We start from the raw sequence: 20,250 nt of genomic DNA on the forward strand, positions 1-20,250 counted from the left end.
GCAGCGCCGAGCGCGCGCCCCGCCGCGGGGGTCCCGTCGGGCGGCCTCTGGGCATGCTCAGTAGCGGCGGCTGCCGCGGGTCGCGCAGTAGGAAGCTCGCGGCGGAGGCGGCCGTGCAGGCGGCGCTGACGCGCGCGCGGCAGCTAAGGGGACTGGAGGACGGCGGGAGGGGGCGGGGGCGCGGGAGGTGGGGCTGTCGTCGCCGTCAAGGCCCCGGGGAGCGCGGGGCGCCGCCGCCGCCGCCGCTGCTCTTGTGCTTGGATCTGTCTCCAGGGCTGCACCGGGATCGGCAGCCGCGGCGGCAGAGAGGCGGGAGCCGAGAGCCGCCCCGCGCGGAGAGTTGGGCAGGGGAGCGCCCGCGCCTCCGCGGCGTCATGGGCTCCCTTCCCGGGCCACAGCGGGCACCAGCCGCAGGAACCCCCGGGCCTCCTCGCGGCCGAGCCTGAGCGACCCTCGGGTTCTCCGGCGCCCTCTCCCTCCGCCCTGTTTTTTTCCCTGCTCTCGCCGCCGCTGCCGCCTCAGCTCACCGTTATGGCAACGGAGCCGCCATCCCCTCTCCGGCTTGAGGCGCCCGGCCCCCCAGAAATGCGGACCCCACTGGAGAGCGAGACCGCCCCCGAGGGCACCCCGAAGCCGGCGGGCGGCAGGCTCCGCTTCCTCAACGGCTGCGTGCCCCTCTCGCATCAGGTGGCCGGCCACATGTACGGGAAGGACAAAGTGGGTAAGTGGGGGTGGCGCGGGGCGCGCCGCTCCCCTTCCGCCTTCGCGAGACCCCGGCCGGCGGAGGCACCGGGGGGCTCACTGACTGGGCTGAACGCCTGTGCTGGGGTGCACGCCGCACCCTGGGTCTCTTTCGCTTCCCCCCAGAGCCTCGCGACCCGTGCAGCAGGGGCTCGAAAAGTGGGGCGATTTCTGGGATGTGGGGTGTCAGGCCCGCAGTGGGAGGTGGCGAGAGAGGAGTGTCTGGTCTCCCCAGGGAGGGTGGATACTGATTGGAGACGGCGTTCGTTGTTAGTGAAAATAAGGAACTTCGTTTTTACTGGATGGGGAAGTAAATTTTCCCCTGAGCACAAGGTCTGTTTATTATAGGCGGGTAGCTAGTATTGCAAAAGAAAAGGAATGAAACGCAGATGAAGCTAATCTAAGGGCTTCTCTTTTCGGTGCAGCTGCATAGCTGGAGGGGAAGAAAAAAAAAACAGTTTTGTTTTTTTAATGTTTGTTTGTTTGGGTTCTGTTTTGTTTTTGGAAAGCTTGTCCTGGTTTATCTCTCTCCCCCGCCCTTTGGAGAGGTTTTTCTGATAGCTCCTGGTTTTCTATGGGAGGCGTGGTTTCAGTAATGCTGAAACTCGGATTCACGGTCGAAAATACACCCTGCTGTTGTACTAGGATGGTACACAGTTAAGACAGTCATTCTTGATCATCTTTTTAAGACTGTATCTTTAGTTTGTGTAATACATTTTTTGAGTCACAGCGTTCAAAGCACAATCCAGGGCCTTTTTATTCTCTTGGTGATGTAAAAGTTCAGTTTAGGAACTGGAATTCACCTAGCTTACTCACACTGGTTCCTAGGCCATGATTACTTGGAGAATCAGATGAGTATGTGAGTAATGCGGATCTTTGACCTGGAAACCACTGAGGACGATTTGGTTTGTGCTGGTAAGATGATTCTGGTTTAGGCTAGTAAGACAATACTGACATTTTAAGGTGAGATAACAGGCCAAGGCTGGTTAAGTGACAAACCTAAGGTCATACAGCTACTGTGTGGAGAATCTAGAAACCAAGGCCCCTGCCTGGTAGCACTTTTTCCCCACCATGTTCTCAGGTGGCCCAGTGGTAAAGAATCCGCCTGCCGCTGCCGGAGACTGTGGAGATGGGTTCCATCCCTGGGTGGGGAAGATCCCCTTGAGGAGGAAATGACAACTCACCCCGGTATTGCCTGGGAAATTCCATGGACAGAGGAGCCTGGCAGACTGGCTACAGGCCATGGGGGTCTCAAAGAGTTGAACAAGACTGAGTGAACACACACACTTTGTGCTTGCAGAAAACCACTCAAACGAGGATTTTTGAAAATGGATGGGACAATGTATGTGTGTTAATTGTCAGAGAACAGCATTTCCCAATTCTTTTCTCTACTTTTCTCTTTTTCAAAGTTAGGGGTTAATGATGAGTCAATTGTATTCCGTTTTTTCCCTTTAAATTGTTAAATTGTTACTTCCTTAGAGACTGAATCTTTTTATCCCAGCAGCCTCCTGCAGCCTGAGGCTCAGTTAAACTCAGGAAATGTTGAAAGAGTGAAAATTATCAGTTCTTTTGATACACCCAGGTTAGGAAACAAATAATTGTTCTCAAGTGCTTGGCCTAAATGTAAGGAAACATTATCAAGGTGCTTAGAAGAGAGACATTCTCCTGTTTGTCCCCTCTGTTAATGGAAGTTAATTATGGAATACTTTTTAATAGATTTATACTGCATACCTATTGATTTATATTAATGAATTGTAAGGATGCTATTCCTAATAATATTCTAGAGGCATGAAAAAAATAATTGTTTTCCTAAGGGCCCCTAAGATGGACTTACATACAAAGGAGAATGAACAAAATATCCGAAATTAAACCACAAACATGTTAGTGTGACTGCTGCTTATTAAAGTATGTAATAGTGAACCTGTTCAGAGTTATCTCTAATAACAAATGTACCTTAAAGCTACATTGCAAACAGTGACTGAAAGAGTTTCGTTATCCAAATGAACTAATAAAAGGAATAGTATAGATTCTGGAATCTGAAGTCCTTAGCTTTATTTATTATTACATTTAACTTAAAATGTTATTAGTGAAAGGACACCTGAATGATGATAATCTACTTTATTCATAGCATGGATAACAAGATGGTCAGTAATTCAAAGTTCAAGTTTATTATGTCTCTGTACTATCATAAATCACTTAGAGTTGTAAAGTATATCTTGTAGTTCATACTTTGGCTATCAACTGAAATTCTCAGAATAAACTTTGCTAAAGACATTATGGATTTTTAAAAAAAAATTGTTACTACCCTTTAGTAAACAGGGTTTTTCAGTTTAGGATTAATGTCTTACCTATTTCCAAAAGGGATTTGTTGGCTTTATTAAATTAAAATTTAAAAACATAGAACTAATAGCACCAAGTACTTGAACAGAAAAATAGATCTTGTTATATCATTATAACTGCTTAAGAAGGGTATGTTATAGTTCTGATATCAAGAGCTATATTTTTTGTTCTTCAGTGAAATCATTTCATCAAAGTATGTTTATTTCTTATTTTTAAGAATACAAAATATTTGCATTTTCAAGTTGTAAATTGTACATGATCTTTCAGGAAGAAAAGTTTAAACATTATATCAATGCCTTTCCTCCTATTTTCCCTCTCTCAGGACAATCACAAACACTGGTAACTTTCTGGTGTATCCTTTCAGGCCTTTGTTTCTGGTCACATATGTAAACACATTAACACACTTCTAATTTTTCATACAATATATCTGCAACTTCTTGCTTTTATTTTGTATTGTGTTATATAGTATGTCATTTTCATGCTTATAATATACTTCATCTCAAAAACTGTTGTATTCTATAGTGTGGATATGAAATTTATAGTGTGATGAAATTTTAGATTTTCACTGTTTTTTTTTTTTTTTTTGCTGTTAAAAATAATGTATTACACATTCTTGTACATTATAGTATACCTTGCACATTATACAGCCTTTTTTTGGCCATGCTGCGGGCCTTGTAGGATCTCATTTCTCTTGACCAGGGATTGAACCTGGGCTTCAGCAGTGACGGCCTGGAATCCTTACCACCAGGGAACTCCTGGGTCTTGTTTTAGACAACTTTTCTATAGGTATGTTTCACAAAAATGTAATTGCCATCAATTTGAAATCCCGAAGCGTACCAAAGTGTAAAATCCTTTTTTGTTTTGATATTTGACATGTACCATTAATTTCCTTCAAACGTCCTTGAGGTTTTAAACAAGTTGAAATCAGGTATTTGTATCTTAATCCAATTTAGGATATAGAAATGAGATGGTCTATAGGGAAAAGAAGGATTTAAACTGATATTGTTCTGGGGGGAAAACCCACAACTATTTTGGCTTACTGCTGGTCTATTTTTTTTAAGATACTCTGAAACTAATTGAGTTAAAATAATTTCAAACTTACAGGAAAGATATAAGAACAATATACAGAATTTAACATTTTTCTGAATTTATCTCTCTGTATATACATACTTATTTTTACCTTGGGCTTCCCTGGTGGCTCTGTGGTAAAGAATCCACCTGCCAGTGCAGGAGACGTGGATTTGATCCCTGGGCTGGGAAGATCCCTTGGAGAAGGAAATGACAACACTTGGCAGATTTATTGTCTCTGAAATCCCACGGACAGAGGAGCCTGGTGGGCTACAGTCCATGGGGTCATAAAAGAGTCAGAAATGACTTAGCGACTGAACAACAATATTTTTCTTAACTATTTGAGAGTCAGGTGCATACATCATGCGCCTTTCTTTACACAGTAATACCTCAGTGTGTAAATCTTAAGAATGTAATTTAGTGTGTATTTCTGTAACCACAGCACGTTTATCAAATACGGAAAATGTAACAGTTTGATACGGCGACAGAGCCGTGGAGCACAGCCCTTAGCAGCTGCCTGTCCCTGAGCTCCATTACCGCCTCACACCGGAGGCCTTCACCCCTAAACAGGTAGCGGTCCTCTTCTGCCATTGGTTGACACCACAGTGGGCCCCTCCCACAAGCAACCAACTGTCAGTGAGCAACCGGTAGTGGTCCTGCTCTGCCATTGGTCAGTGCTGTAGTGGTCCCCTCCCACGAGCTGTCGGGGAACTACCGTTAGTGGGGGATTCAGCCAACAGTTGGGGGAGTGGGGGTCGTCAGGTGGAGAGTGAGGTAAGAGGCAGACCCCAGCCTTCCCCTGGAGGGGCCCTCCGGCTCACCCAACCTTGGGCCGCTGGATGAGCTGGGGGGCCCAGGGGACAGACTGGGGGCTGTATTCTGCAGAGCTCCAGAGCGCTGGCCAGGGCCACCCCCTGGCCTGGCCCAGGCCTGGGGACCGCAGTGAACTTCTCCTCTACCCCTGCCTGTGCCAACTAATGGCAGTGGTGGTCTGCATGGGGCGCCATCTGTGGGCGCTGGCCCCTGCCATTTGGGCGGACTGAGGAGCCTGAGGGCCAGGTGGGTCCAGGGCACTAGGCTCCCTCACTGATGACAGTTGGGCACGGTCTGGGGACCTGGCCCCTAGGGAGCCACCAGCTGAGACCTGCCTCCTCTTAACCAGGACCTGGATCTCAAAGGTTGAAATTTGTGCCTTGGGATCTGGTTCTTTCTTGTCAGAACAGAGAATTACACATTAACACATAATTTGGTGGAGGTTTATGGGAACATCATTACCTGACCATGACCTGACCTCAGGAACAAAGGATCTGATCATGCAACAACTAACCACACCCCTCGCTCACCTTTCCTTTAACAGTGCTTTGCTGATAGCTCTTGGGAAGTTTGGGGTTTTTAAGGCATGAACCACTGATCTCCTTGCATGGCCCTGCAGTAAATCTTTCTCTGTTCCAAGCTTGTTTTGGTATCGTTTGACCTCACTGTGTGTTGGGCACACTAACTTGTGTTTTGATAACAATACAGTACTTCCATCTATAGTCCATATTCTAATTTTGTCCACTATTCCAGTAATGTCGTATATTTGGTTTTTTCAGGATAGGGTCTAGTCTATAATCATTGGTTGCATTTAGTCCTCTTGTCTTTTGGAATTTTATAATTTGTAAAAGTTTCTCAGCCTTTTTAAAAATGATAAGACTTTGAAGAGTACAGGCTAGTTACTTAATAAAGTATTATTTAATTTGGATTTATGATGGATTCTTATGATGAGATACAGGTGATACTTTTCTGGCTGGAATGTTATACAAGTGATATATAAGATATCCTTTTTAGGGTATCACATCTAGAGGTCCACACTGTCTATCTGCCCATTATTAGTGGTGTTAACTTGATCGTTTGGTCCAAGTGTGGTTTGGCTTCTCCAGTATATAGTTAATATTTTCTCCCTGTGTGACTAAGCTGTCTGTGGAGAGATATTTGTAAGTTCATGCAAATATTGGGATCCTCATACTTTACCCCTAGATTAGACATCTAATGATGATTCTGCCTGAAGCAGCCTTTACTCTGATAGTTGAAAAGTTGTGATTTTCTTTTTTCTTTCTACCACTCTGTCTATTTTAACAGTCAACATTCTATAGTCAGTGAGGTTGTAAAGAGTCAGACACTACTGAGTGACTGAGCACTGATTCTAAGAAATAGCTCCAGGAGAGTGCAGGGGGTGGGGGCAGCCCCTCCACTCAGAGATATAGAGAGCAAACTAATGATTATTAGAGGGGATGGGCACTGGGGAGGAGTGAAATAGGTGAAGGGGATTAAGAGATACAAACTGTGAAATATAAATTTAGTTACAATGATGTAATATACAACATAGGGAATATAGTTGATATTTTATTTACTGAAGCATAGTTGACTTTGTAAGAAAAGAAAAAAAAATAACTCTCTGTTATTCCTGTGTGTGTGTGTTCTTTTTTATGATCAATTTGGAGTCATGGATTTTTATTTTATAGTGTCATAATCTATTATAGAACTTGTTTATTTTGCTCTTCAAATTGTCCCAGATTTGACCAGTTTGAAGCACTTCCTTCCTTTCTGTCAAGCTGTTTTTTTTTTCCAATAATTTTTTTTGCGGGGGGGTGGGGCACACCACATGACCTGTGGGGTCTTAGTTTGCCAAACCAGGGATTGAAGGCCTGCATTGGAAGCATGGAGTCTTAACCAGTGGACTGCCAGGGAAGTCCCCACAGCTCTGGAACCTGCCATTTCTCCAAGGAGCCCTGATTCATTTTTAGTGGGAAATGGTTTTTAGAAACCAAGATTTGGGTGCAGGTTTGCTTGTTACCACTGGAATGTCATTGCTTCCAGGTCTTTTCAATGGACATTACTAAAAAGTGTGTATAAATATTTTAGAAATCATAATTGCATACTGATACTTCTAGTTTCATTCCAACTCCATGGAGTTCTTTTCCTTTTCCTGATTCTAAATTTGTATTTTCCATTTACCTCAGTGAGAACCTGGCTGCCAGCAATATTAAATTTTTTTTTAATCCTATGATCTTCAGAGTTTCTATACCCATACTACTGTAGAAAACAAACCTAGAATAAAGAATTCAAGATTAGATTCCCTTTCATTGAGGATATGTGGTTGGAAACTTTTCAAAAGCTATTTGGATTAGGATTTTTTGTGTGTGTGGTTATTTTTACTTCCCTCTTCCCATTGGTAATATTATTCATTTGAAATATGTTTGTTTCTGTTTAAATTCATTTCTCTTCCTTCAGTGATCCATTTTTGAATACTTATAAAATTAATATGCTTCCAAAAGCAAAACTTTACAAAAGTATATCAGAAGTGTCACTCTCTTCTGTGTCACTCCATCCCATTTCTCTGCATCCCTTGTAGATAACCAGTTTCATTGTTTCTGGTTTATCTTTTCTGAATTTCTTGTTGCAGAATTAAGCAGATCTCTTATTTTCTTCTTTTCCTTTCTTCCGACAAAAAGTAGTATGCTGTATATACTCTTTTGTACTTTGTTTTTTAAACTTAGCAGTATTTCCTAGAAATCAGTATTAGCAGTTCATAGAGTGCTTCCCTATTGCCTTTTTATAGCTTATTAGTACTCCATTGTGCATATATACTTCAGTTTTTTCAGTTTCATATTGGACTTGTTTTACTGGTTTGTTTATCCTAGCAGTAAGTTAAGCTGCTGTATAATAAATCTTGATGTATGGTAGAGTAAACATCTCACTTCTGATTGTCTTGACTATTTCTGGCCATTTGCATTCAGTGTAAAAGTCTTACACTAGATTTTATCTAAATAATTGATGCTACTGTATATCATACTTCCTTTTTAAGGAATTTAAAAAATTTTTGTGCTGGGAAATTTCAAACTTAAAAGTTGCAAATATAGAACAACAAACTAATACATATTACCATTCATCTGGATTTGCCTATTAATATTCTGCCACAACTGCTTTATCATGTATGATAATGATTTTGTGGAACCATTTAAAAGCAAGTTGCAGGCATCGTGACCTCTTGTCTATCTCCTAAAAATAAGAACATTTTCTTATCTAACCTTGGTAAAATTATCAAATCCAGAATATTTATCATTTGGCTTTTGCCACTATTCCTATAATATTTCTTTAGAGCAGTTTCCCCCCATCTAAGGTTATATACATTGCATTTAGTTGTTATCACCCTCTAGTTTCCTGTCATACAGAGCAGTTCTTAAAATTTTATCTTTATCTTTTTTAACTGTGAAATATTTGAAGACTATAGGCACATGACTTTTGGAATATTCTTCAAGATTCTCTAATTATTTCCTTATGACTAGAATCAGATGATTGCACTTTTTATAAGAATACCAAATGAATTATGTTGTTTCTCGAAGCATCATATCATATAGCACAGGATGTCAGTTGCATTACTGGTGATATAACTTTGATCGGCTGATTAAATGATGTCTGCCAGATTTTTCCACTGTTAAGTTTAATTTTTCCTAATGTAGGTAAATAATTTGAGAGGAATATTTTGAAACTGTTAAACATCCTGCATATCATTGGCATTTTCGCCAAATGTTACAAGCACTCGTTAATATTTGACCAACTGAACTAATTACCGTCTTAGCTGGAAAATGATGTTCTAATCTCTTATTCCTGTTACCTTTGTTAGTTGGCATTCTTCTTTAAGGAATATAGATTTTTCTTCTCTCTTTCTTTAATTAGTAGGATGGACTGCCGGGTTTTTCAAACTTCAACGGATAGATCTTAGCCTTTATTGTTGCTGCTTAATTTTGATGCTCAGTTGTCCCAGATTTTGGCAGTGGGAGCTTCTTCAAGCTGACTTCTGTGTCTTTTTAATGTTCCCATATTTTAAAGCATTTTCTCACTTTGTGGCATGAAAAGATGTCCCATGTTCATCTTATACCTTTCGGGTCCCAGCCTTAGAATAAGACATTATTTTCTCAAGAACCTAGTTCATTTGCGGGTTGTTGTTGTTCATTTGCCCAGTCATGTCTCTTTGCAACCCCATGGACTGCAGCATGCCAGGCCTCCCTGTCCCTCACCATCTTCTGGGGTTTGCCCAGTTGGATTCATGCTTATTGCATCAGTAATGCTGTCCAGCCATCTCATCCTCTGATGCCATCTTCTCCTTTTGCCTTCGATCTTTTCCAACATCAGGGACTTTTTCAGTGAGTCATCTGTTCGCATCAGGTGACCAAAATACTGGAGCTTCAGCATCATGGCAGGGTAGTGTCTCTGGTTTGTCATTGCTTTCCTGACAGAAAGCAATTGTCCTCTGATTTCATGGCCCGTAGTCACTGTCCACAGTGATTTTGGAGTCAAAAAGAGGAAATTTGTCACTACTTCCACCTTTTCCCCTTCTGTTTCCCATGCAGTAATGGGACCATGCCATGATCTTAGTTTTTCTTAATATTTAGTCTTAAGCCAGCTCTGTACCCTTTTTCACCAACACAAGAGAATACTTTACACATGGATGTCACCAAATGGTCAATACCAAAATCAAATTGATTACATTCTTTGTAGCCGAAGATGGAGAAGCTATATGTATAGTTAGCAAAAACAAGACTTGGAGCTGACTGTGGCTAAGATGATAAGCTTCTCATAGCAAAAGCCAGGCTTAAACTAAAGAAAACCAAGAAAAACACTAGGCCAGCCAGGTATAATTTAAATCAAATCCCATATGAATTCACAGTAGAGCTAATGAATAGATTCAAGGGACTAGATCTAGATAGCAGTGTGCCTGAAGAACTATGGACAGAGGTCTGTAATATTGTGTAGGATGTGGCGAACAAAACCATCCCAAAGAAAAAGAAAAGCAAGAAAGTGAAGTGGTTATCTGAGGAGGCTTTATGAATAGCGGAAGAATGAAGAGAAGCAAAAAGCAAGGAAGAGAGGGAAAGGTACATCCTTTGGGGATAAATGATATTTAAAAACCAACATCTGGGCAACAGGTATACTCATTGCTCCTTGATTGTTATTACTGTTGGTCCTTTCAGCAGAATCAATTAAGAAATAATTTCTTATTGGTAAAAATTAAAGTTAATATTCATATCTGTAATTAGAATCTAATATCACAGAGTTCTTTCTTCTCCCTGTTCTATATTCACATCTCCCTTTTTTCTCAGAAAACTGTCTTCCCAAACATCAATATGTTTACTCATCTTGGAATATTTAAATCAACTGCATTCCTGGATTAAGGTCCACGTGGTTGTGATAAATTGTTGTTGTTCAGTTGCTCAGTCATGTCTGACTCTTTGCAACCCCTTGGACTACAGCATGCCAGGCTTCCCTATCCTTCACCATTTCCCAGAACTTGCTCAAACTCATGTCCATTGAGTTGGTGATGCCATCCAAGGATCTCGTCCTCTGTCATGCCCTTCTCCTCCTGCCTTCTGTCTTTCCCAGCACCAGGGTCTTTTCCAATGTGTCGGCTCTTTGGAAACATCAGGTGGCCAAAGTATTGGAGGTTCACCTTCAGCATCAGTCCTTCCAAAGAATATTTAGGATTGATTTCCTTTAGGATTGACTGATTTGATCTCCTTGCAGTCCAAGGGACTCTCAGAGTCTTCTCCAACACCACAGTTCAAAACCATCAACTCTTCAGCACTCAACCCTCTTTTATGGTCCGACTCAGACATGTACGTGACTACTGGAAAAACCATATCTTTGACTATAGGGACCTTTGTTGGCAAAGTAATGTCTCTGCTTTTTAATATGCTGTCTAGGTTTGTCATAGTTTTTCTTCCAAGGAGCAAGCATCTTGTAATTTCATGGCTGCATGATTTTGGAGCCCAAGTGATTTTGGAGCCCAAGAAAATAAAGTCTGTCACTGTTTCCATTGTTTTCCCATCTATATGCCATGAAGTGATGAAAGTAGATGCCATGATCTTAGTTTTTTGAATATTGAGTTTCAAGTCAGCTTTTTCACTCTCCTCTTTCACCTACATCAGGAGGCTTTGTAATTCCTCTTCATTTTCTGCCATTAAAATGGTATTTGTGTATCTGAAGTTACTGATATTTCTCCCAGCAATCTTGATTCCAGCTTGTGATTCATCCATCCTGACATTTTGCATGATGTACTCTGCATACAAGTTAAATAAACAGGGTGACAATATACAGCCTTGATGCACTCTTTTCCCAATTTTAAACCAGTGTGTTGTCCATGGTTGGTTCTAACTGTTGCTTCTTGACCTTCGTACAGATTTCTCAGGAGGCAGGTAAGGTGGTCTGGTACTCCCATCTTTTTAAGAATTGTCTACAGTTTGTTGTGATCCACCCAGTCAAAGACTTTAGCATAGTCAGTGAAGCAGAAGTAGATGTTATTTCTGGAATTCTCTTGCTCTTTCTGTGATCCAGCAGACGCTGGCAATTTGGTCTGTGGTTCCTCTGCCTTTTCTAAATCCAGCTTGTACATCTGGAAGTTCTCGGTTCATGTACTGTTGGAGCCTATCTTGGAGGATTTTGAGTATAATAACCTTGCTAGCATGTGAAATGAGTGCAGTTGTGGGGTAGTTTGAACATTCTTTGGCATTGCCCTTCTTTGGGATTAAAATGAAAACTGACCTTTTCCAGACCAGTGGCCACTGCTGAGTCTTCCAAATTTGTTGGCATATTTGGATTTGGTTTCTTAGTGTTTTCATTAGAGATATCTGTGACTGTATTCATTTGAGATAATTGCCTGTAGTTTTAAGTCTTTGTTGAGGTTTTTAAAAATGAATATGCTGGCTTCATAAAGTGAGCAGGGAAATGTTCCCTACATTTCTTGGTAAAACTGGTATCTTTTTCTGTAAATGTTGGATAGAATTTACTAATGAGCACATTTTGGCTTCAGTTGTCTCAGTATATTTAAAAATATGAAATCAATGTTTTTGGTATACATAAAAAGTTAGTGCTAAGTTGTGTCCAACTCTTGTGATCCCATGAGCCGTAGTCCGACAGGCTCCTCTGTCTATGGGATTCTCCAGGCAAGAGTACTGGAATGGGTTGCCTTTTCCCCTCTCCAGGGAAACTTCCCAACCTAGGAATTGAACCCAGGTCTCCTGCATTGCAGGCAGATACTTTACCAACTGAGCTATGCAGGAAGCCCTTGGTATACATCAGTTGAGTTAAGTTCAGTCACTCAGTCGTGTCTGACTCTTTGCGATCCCATGGACTGTAGCACACCAGGCCTCCCTGTCCATCACCAACTCCAGAAGTTTACTCAAACTCATGTCCATTGAGTAGGTGATATCATCCAACCATCTCATCCTCTGTCATCCACTTTTCTTCCCGCCTTCAATCTTTCCCAGCATCAGGGTCTTTTCAAATGAGTCAGTTCTTTGCATTAGGTGGCCACAGTGTTGGTATACATAGGACAACTTAAAATTTCTATTCTCTGTCTAAAGGTGTTTGTACACTTTATCTAAGTTTTTTTAAAAATTTTAATAATTTTTATTTTTGGCTGTGCTGGGTCTTCATTGCTGCATAGGCTTTTCTCTAGTTGCAGTGAGCTGGGACTACTCTTTCTTGTGGTATGTGGACTTCTTACTATGGTAGCTTCTTTTGTTGCAGAGAGTGGGCTCTAGGTGCGTGGCCTTCAGTGGTTGCGGCGCGTGGGCCCAGTAGCTGCGATTCCTGGGCTCTCAGTAGTTGTGGCACACGGGCTTAGATGCTCTGTGGCCTGTGGGCTCTTCCTGGACCAGGGATTGAACCTTTTGTCTCCTGCATTGACAGGTGAATTCTTTACCACTGAGCCACTGGGGAAACCCCTATCTAAGTTGTTGAATTTATTGGTGTGAAGTTTATAATTCTTTTATGCTTTTAATGTTTGTAGCATTTGTAGTGACATCTCATCTTTCATTTATTTCTAATAATGATTATTTGTTTTCCTTGATCTGTCTAGCTGGAGGTTTATCAGTTTTATTGATCTCAGAGAACCTTTTAGTTTCACTGATTCTTTTCTGTTGTCCATTTTTATTTGACTGATTTTTTTTTTTTGCTCCTGTCTTTCTTTAATATCTTTTTTTCCCTGCATCTTAAGTTGGAACCTTCTTTCTTTTGCAATATAAGCATTTAAAACTACGCATTTTCCTCTAAGCACTAGGTGGTACTTTTAGGTGCATTCCATAATTTTGATATGTTGGTTTCATTATCACCTAGCTAAATCTCCTAATTTCCCTTGTGAATTTTGATCCATGGATTAGTTACTTTCTGTCTATTTGGTATTTTCCCAGATGTCTTATCATTACTACCATTGTAGTCAGAGAATATTCTCTGTGTGATTTATTTTTTGTAGTCCAGCAGATGGTCAGTTTTGGTAAAAGTTCCATTTATACGTGAAAAAAATATATATATTCTGTTGGACATAGTATTCTATAAGTGTCAGTGTAGTCAAGTTGTTTGATACTGTTGTTCAAGTTTTATATATCATTACTAATGTTCTGAATATTTGTTTTCATGAATTATTGAGATAGTAATTGTGAGTCTATCTTTTCAGTTCTTGTTTCATTTTGAAACTGCTACCATTGTGTCTTAATGAATTGACCTTCTTATCATTATGGCATGTCCTCAATATTTCTTTTCTTGAAGTCTATATGACATTAGCATAGTTTGATATATAAGAATGTTAATATATCAACTTTCTTATGAGTAGTATATCTTTTTTTAACCCCCCATCCTTTTAACCATTTTTGTTTTTGTATTTAAATTTTGTTTTTAAATGTCTAGGAGGTTTTTTTTTCCCCCATAGTATTTATGATTCTCTGGGCTTCCTGGCTCTATAGTTTGTTTTTATTAGTTTTGGAACATTTTAGACATTGTCATTTTGGTCATTTAAAAAAAAGTCTTTTTAATAACTTGGTTACATAATTGAGATTATACGGAGTATGTAATTATTTAGCGTATATGTTTTCCTGTGTCAAGTATGTTTTCTATTAATGAAAGCAAAATATGTTTATTGTAGAAATTTCTGTTAAAAGTTACCAAAAAAAAAGTTAAAAATTACCTAGACGATTCCATCCGCAGATAGAAATTTTAACATGCAGTTATTTTTTTTCTCTTTTTGTGTTTCAGTTTGGGTAATTTCTGTTGCATGCATGTGTGTGTGCTAAGTCGCTTCAGTCATGTCTGACTCTTTGTGACTCTGTGGACTGTGGCCTGCCAGGTTCCTCTGTCCCTGTGGATTCCTTGTCCCCACATTTACTGATTTCTTCCTCTTGTTTTATGTCTACTGGTAAACCAATAGAAAGCAGTTTTTAATCTCTCTTACCATGTTTTTTGTTTCTTACATTCCATTTAACTCAAAATTTATCTGTGCTAAAATTCCGCACCTTTTCATGCATGTCTTACCTTTTCTGTTATAGTTTTTTAATAGATTAATTATGGTTATTTTAAGTTTGATTAACATCAGTGTAATCTCTGAAACTGTTCTGTATGTCGCATTATCTCTTGGCAGTGTTTTTTCCCTTAGTTTTTTATATGACTTGTGATATTTCAATTAAAATCTGGATCTCATATGTAGACTGAAGTAACTGAGGCAAACAGTATTTATGCCTGAAATGAATATACCTCTTCTGCTAGACTGTTAATGTTGGTGATTGAACCAGTCTAGTCAGGAGTAGAGCCAAGTTTGAATTCTGTTGTTGTAGTTACCCTCTGTTGTGGATTGACTGTTGTGCCCTCCAAAATTAATATATTGAAACACTAACTCCCAATTTGATTGTATTTGGAGACAGGGCCTTTCAGATTAATGAGGAGAGGCCTCAACCCATCTTCAGTTAGTTCAGTCGCTCAGTCGTGTCCGACTCTTTGCGACCCTATGGACTGCAGCACTCCAGGCTTCCCTGTCCATCACCCGCTCCCAGAGCTTGCTGAAACTCATGTCCATCGAGTTGGTGATGCCATCCAACCATCTCATCCTCTCTGCCTTCTGCTTCTGCCTTCAATCTTTGCCAGCATCAGGATCTTTTCCAATGAGTTAGTTCTTTGCATCAGGTGGCCAAAGTATTGGAGTTTCAACGTGTCTTGGCTCTCTCTTTTTATAAGTTTTATCTCCTCCCCTCTTGCCTCCCCTATGCAAATTAGGGCTAGCTAGGAAGGGGGCGTGTTTGTTTCACCTGAGGTATTGGTACTTCGATTTTCTTTTGTTCTATTTTTGAGGGCTTTTCCCTTGATCTTTTAGCCATTCCTTTTTCTTATTACAACTAAACAAGATCATAAGGTGGGGCCTGATCCGATAGGACTAGTGTCTTTATAAAAATAGACATGAGAGAGTATACTCTTGTTTCCCCACTGTGTGAGGACACAGTGAGAAGGTGGCTGTCCACAGGCCTGAAAGACGGCTCTTGCCAAAGTACCTGGCACCTTGATCTGGGCCTTCTAGCTCTATAGCTGTGAGAAAATAGATTTGTGTTATTTAAGCATCCAATCTTTGGTATTTCAGAAGTACAAGCAGACTAATATACCTTTAGTGTATCATGGGCTTGAAATTCCTCTGTTGTAATCTTCTGTTTAGAGTGAGAATGATTTGCTGGATTATTTTTCTCAGTATTCCTCTCCAGCCTTCTGCTTTAGGTCTTCTTTGCACCCATGCTCCATAAGTGTTTTTTCTCTATGTTCATGCCCCTCCTCCATATGTAGACTACTATTGCTTATTGGTGACAGACCATGTCAGAAAGTGAGAGCTGCCCCAGGGCGTGGGGGTCTTGGAATTTAAGGGCTCAGTAATTTCATGTGCTAATGAGGGTGGTGAGTATTCTTGTTAGGTCTGGGAAGGGTGGGGATTTCCCAGGGTTTGGGCCATTGCCCACCTTCTGACCTTTTATGATCTATCTTGTAAGTGTCTCAGCTTAAGTGGGGGTGATTTTTAGTACTGGTTGTGGTTGTATGTGTTCAGTCGTGTCCGACTTTTTCGACCCCATGGCCTGTAGCACACCAGGCTCCTCTGTCCGTGGAATTTTCCAGGCAAGAATATTGGAGTAGGTTGCCATTCCCTTCTCCAGGGGATCTTCCCGACCCAGGGATCAAACAAACCCATGTACATCTCTTATGTCTCCTGCATTGACAGGCAGGTTCATTACCAACTGTACCACCTATTACAATGAAGGTATAATGAACTAAAGGTCAATGATTGGACTGTTCTCAGAGCCACCTTAGTTTTAGCTGGTTCCGGCCAGTCTATCCCAAGGGTTGCACCCCTTCACTTATCTAGCATGTGTGTCCTACCCTTTTCCCTCCTGTCTCGTGCTCCTTTTTTTGTGTGGGAGACAAACTCTTTAGCAAGTGAGTTTCTTTTTCTTCCCCTAGCAATAGACCACCTCTGGAGTCAGGACTCATCATGCTTTTCTGTTCTCTTTGCCTCCAGGATTAAAGGATTTTTTTCTCTATTTTCCCCATCTTTGTGCCTTGGGGGCAATATGATTTTCTGCCCTTACCCTAGAAGCTTAAGAATTTTGTTCACAGGGGAAAAGGTTCTGGGAGGAACTGTTTTTTCCTGTAGTCGTGTTACTTGAAAAATTGGGTTTCTCTTTGTGAGTGTTGAGCCAAAAGACATAACCAAGTCAAAGATCGGAAGAAGAAGGATTTATTCCCTGCAGTAAGTAAGGAGCTCTTTCCCAAAGCAGTGTCTCCCCAAATGGTAAAGTTGGGCAAACTTTAAGTTAAGGATGTATGGAATATTCATGAAGGGGCTTGAGCAGAGAATTCAGTATAGAATCGAGGCAGAGATCGATAGAGTCCAAGTTTTAGTTGAATGAAATCGCAGAGGGTTCGAAAAGGAAACCTCTTCATTCCATCCTTCACTGGAGTAGGAGCGTAGTTCCTGAACAGCTATGATCTGTACCAGATTGTTATATGTATAACTTGAGGAGGAACTTTATCACTGAACTGTTGTTTCTTGGGGCTTCCCTGGCGGTTGAGAATGTAAAGAATCCATCTGCAATGCGGAAGATCTGGGTTCAATCCCTGGGTTGGGAAGAACCTCCGGAGGAGGAAATGGCAACCCACTCCAGTATTCTTGGCTGGAGAATCCCATGGACAGAGGAGCCTGGCAGGCTACTGTCCATAGGGTCGCAAAGAGTGGAACACTAGTGAGCAACACAGCACATTGTTTCTTGACTGTTTTTACTTTGTTCCTGCAGTCCTTCACTTCCCATATTGTTCAGTTGCTAAGTCGTGACTCTTTGTGACCCCATGAACTGCAGCATGCCAGGCTTCCCTGCCCTTCACTATCTCCCAGAATTTACTCAAACTCTTGTCCATTAAGCCGGTGATGCCATCCAACTTCCCTTAAGATTGTTAATTACTGGGTCCTGTTCAAGGGCAAGCATTGTGGCCAGGCTTAGATCCCCAAACGACTTAGATCTAAAATGGTTTCTCTTATGTCAAGAAAGCTGTGCCTGGTTCTTTTTCTCCAGGGACTCCCTGCCCTATCCACTTACAGGAATGGTGTCTGCTTCCTCAAGGACTGTACCTTTGAGGGTTGCTTTTTATCTTTTTATTCAGTTTTTTTTCTTTTTTTCTTTTACTCCAGTCTTTCTCTTGGACACAGAGAAGAGTTTCTGAAAAAGATGTTGAAAGTGTTTTGTAACTTTTCGAAGTCAGTATTCTCTCCCTAACCTGTATTTTGTTATTGTTAACTGTTAAAAATATTAGCTGAATTATTCTTACGGCCTTGTAAGGTAGTCGCATCTTCTTGCCGTGTGCTACCATAAGCAAGGGAGTGCTCCCATCGCGCATATTGTAGTGGGTAGATTATATGTTTGTAGTTTACAGTCTCAGTGCTCTTATGGTTTCAAGAAAAGTTATAATTTTGTAGATTATCTAACTTTTCCTTATTTTTAGATGGGAGTGGGTGTTCTTTCAGCTTTTTGTATCCTGTGTAAAAGTGGAAGTCCAGAATTATTTTTCTGACCCATTCTCTTCTCTCCTTATGATACTCCAACTATGTGTTTGTTAGAATGCTTGATATTATCCTATAGGCTACCAGTGCTTTATTCCATTTTTCTTTTTAGATACTTTTTCTGTCACTGCACTAATTTAGATATTTTCTCTAGACCTTCCTTTAAGTTTATTATCAGTCTCTTTGATTGCCTATTCTTAATCATCTGCTGATAATTGTATTTCAGATACTGTGTCTTTTTACTTCTACAATTTTTGTTTCTTTTTTAGACTTTGCATTTCTCCTGAAGTATCTATTCAATGTTTATATCCATTTTTCCTATAGTTTCTATTGCATCATACTTACAATTGTTTTAACATCCTTGTTTGGTAATTTTAAGTACTTGTTCATCTATGTGTCATCATCTGTTGACTGTGTTTTCTTTTGGTTATACATCACACTTCCTTCTTTTGGTGTGTCTCAATTTTTAAATTGAATTTTGGACACCTTATTTAAAAAACAGTGGGAAGAAAGAAAAGAACCCTGGGAAGTGAAATATATTATTTTTTGTTTTGTTTTGTTCCACATAGAGTATAAGCCCTTCCCTCTGTTTAGAGTGGGGGACTGATAACTCATATTCCCTTTAGAATTTAGTTGAACTGGTGCTGGGCTGCATTCTTAGATTCAGCTCATGTGGTATTGGCTCAGCCTTACAAGATGTTTCTTTTCTTATCGTGACTGTTTTTCAGCTGTGAGGGATTTGGCTGCAGTGTAAGATACTATTGGTTTACTTTTAGATCCTATAATTCATTCACTGGGAGAATGCCTGGTATTACTATCTCCTTCTCCATGGCTTCTTTCTCTGAAAACCTGGAGTGGTATTTTTCAGAGTGAATAGTGTGGGAGAATTGCTGGATCAAGCAATCTGTTTTTGTGTTAGGACTATTGTCTCTAATCCATTCTGCTACCCCACACTGTTGTCTACAGTCTGATTTCTGCTTGCCTGCTAAAATGTTTGTCTAATGGCAGATTCACCTGTATCTAGATGAGGTGTCTGCCTCAAGGTGGGGAAGCTTCATAGTTCTCTCTTCACTTATGAATGCTCCGTGCCCCCTCCCAATTCAGCTCATCAGTCCTTTTTTTTTAAATAAAATATTTTTAAGGTTTATTTATTTACGTATTTTTGGCTGTCCTGGGTCTACGTTGCTGCACATGCTTTTGTCTGTTTGCGGAGAGAGGGCTAAACTGTAGTTTTGGTGCATAAACTTCATTATGATGGCTTCCCTTGTGGAGCACAGGCTCTAGGGCTCATGGGCTTCAGTAGTTGTGACATAAAGGCTCAGTGTCAGCCCCCGGGCTCTAGAACACAGGCTCAGTAGTTGTGGGACAGGGGCTTAGTTGCCCTGCGGCATGTGGGATCTTCCTGGATCAGGGATTGAACCTGTGTTTCTTAGGTTGGCAGGCTGATTGTTTACCACTGAGCCATCAGGAAGCTCCAGGGCTTTTTTGTATCTATCTTTATTCGTTAGCCCGTTGGAAATGTTTGTTACCATGGGCGTCAAGGCTTTCTCAGACTTTGGGAACAGTATTTCTCTTCAGTAACTTTTAGCTATGTTAGACTGTTCTTTGAAGTCCCAAAATCTTTTCATTGCTTACCAACCAATCTTACCCATATGAATTAATGTTTACCTTCCTTATATTCTATAAGTAGCACTTAAACAAACTTGATTACTATATCTTTTGGGTTGATACTTTGTTGATTAAATTCTGCATTTTTGTCCTTAAAAATTGCTGACGCTTGCCAAAGAAATAGAAACTTAAGTAATTAGTGTTTTATCAAAATTGGAAATAGATTTATTTGAGCTCTGTTGTGTTCTAACTGGCATGATTTTATGAAATCTCAGTATATGAAAATGTAAGATTTTTCACATGTAGATGAAAAACAGTCTCCCCTTTGAGTGGGCGTATGATGAAGTGGCGCCCCTTCTTGGCCAGGCTTGGCGCCGGATTTCAGCCCCTACATTTCGCGTTGACTTGGTGCACTCATGCCATCAGTACAGCTTTACATAGTGTGTCTGACTCAGGAAAAACTTCAGTTGCTTTCTTATAACAGATGAGAGGAACTTAAAAAAATGAAAAAATGGGAAATTCATATAGAACCATTGTTAACATTTTTTTGTTTGCTTATAAAAGTGGGATCAGTTTATGCTACTGCTTTTAATTTGCTTCTT

At 40.6% G+C, this 20,250-nt stretch overlaps 1 protein-coding gene across 1 annotated transcript in view; it reads left to right on the forward strand.

Moving 5' to 3' along the window:
* The first annotated feature begins 291 nt into the window (after positions 1–291).
* Positions 292–20,250, forward strand: part of IPMK (inositol polyphosphate multikinase) — a 54,235-nt gene continuing 34,276 nt past the window's right edge. The window contains exon 1 of the mRNA XM_061162068.1: positions 292–721. Within this exon, the coding sequence (XP_061018051.1) occupies positions 532–721 (190 nt within the window). The 5' untranslated portion in view covers positions 292–531. The remainder of the gene's footprint in view (positions 722–20,250) is intronic.

This window comes from Dama dama, chromosome 15 (assembly GCF_033118175.1).
Source record: "Dama dama isolate Ldn47 chromosome 15, ASM3311817v1, whole genome shotgun sequence".
Taxonomy (NCBI): domain Eukaryota; kingdom Metazoa; phylum Chordata; class Mammalia; order Artiodactyla; family Cervidae; genus Dama; species Dama dama.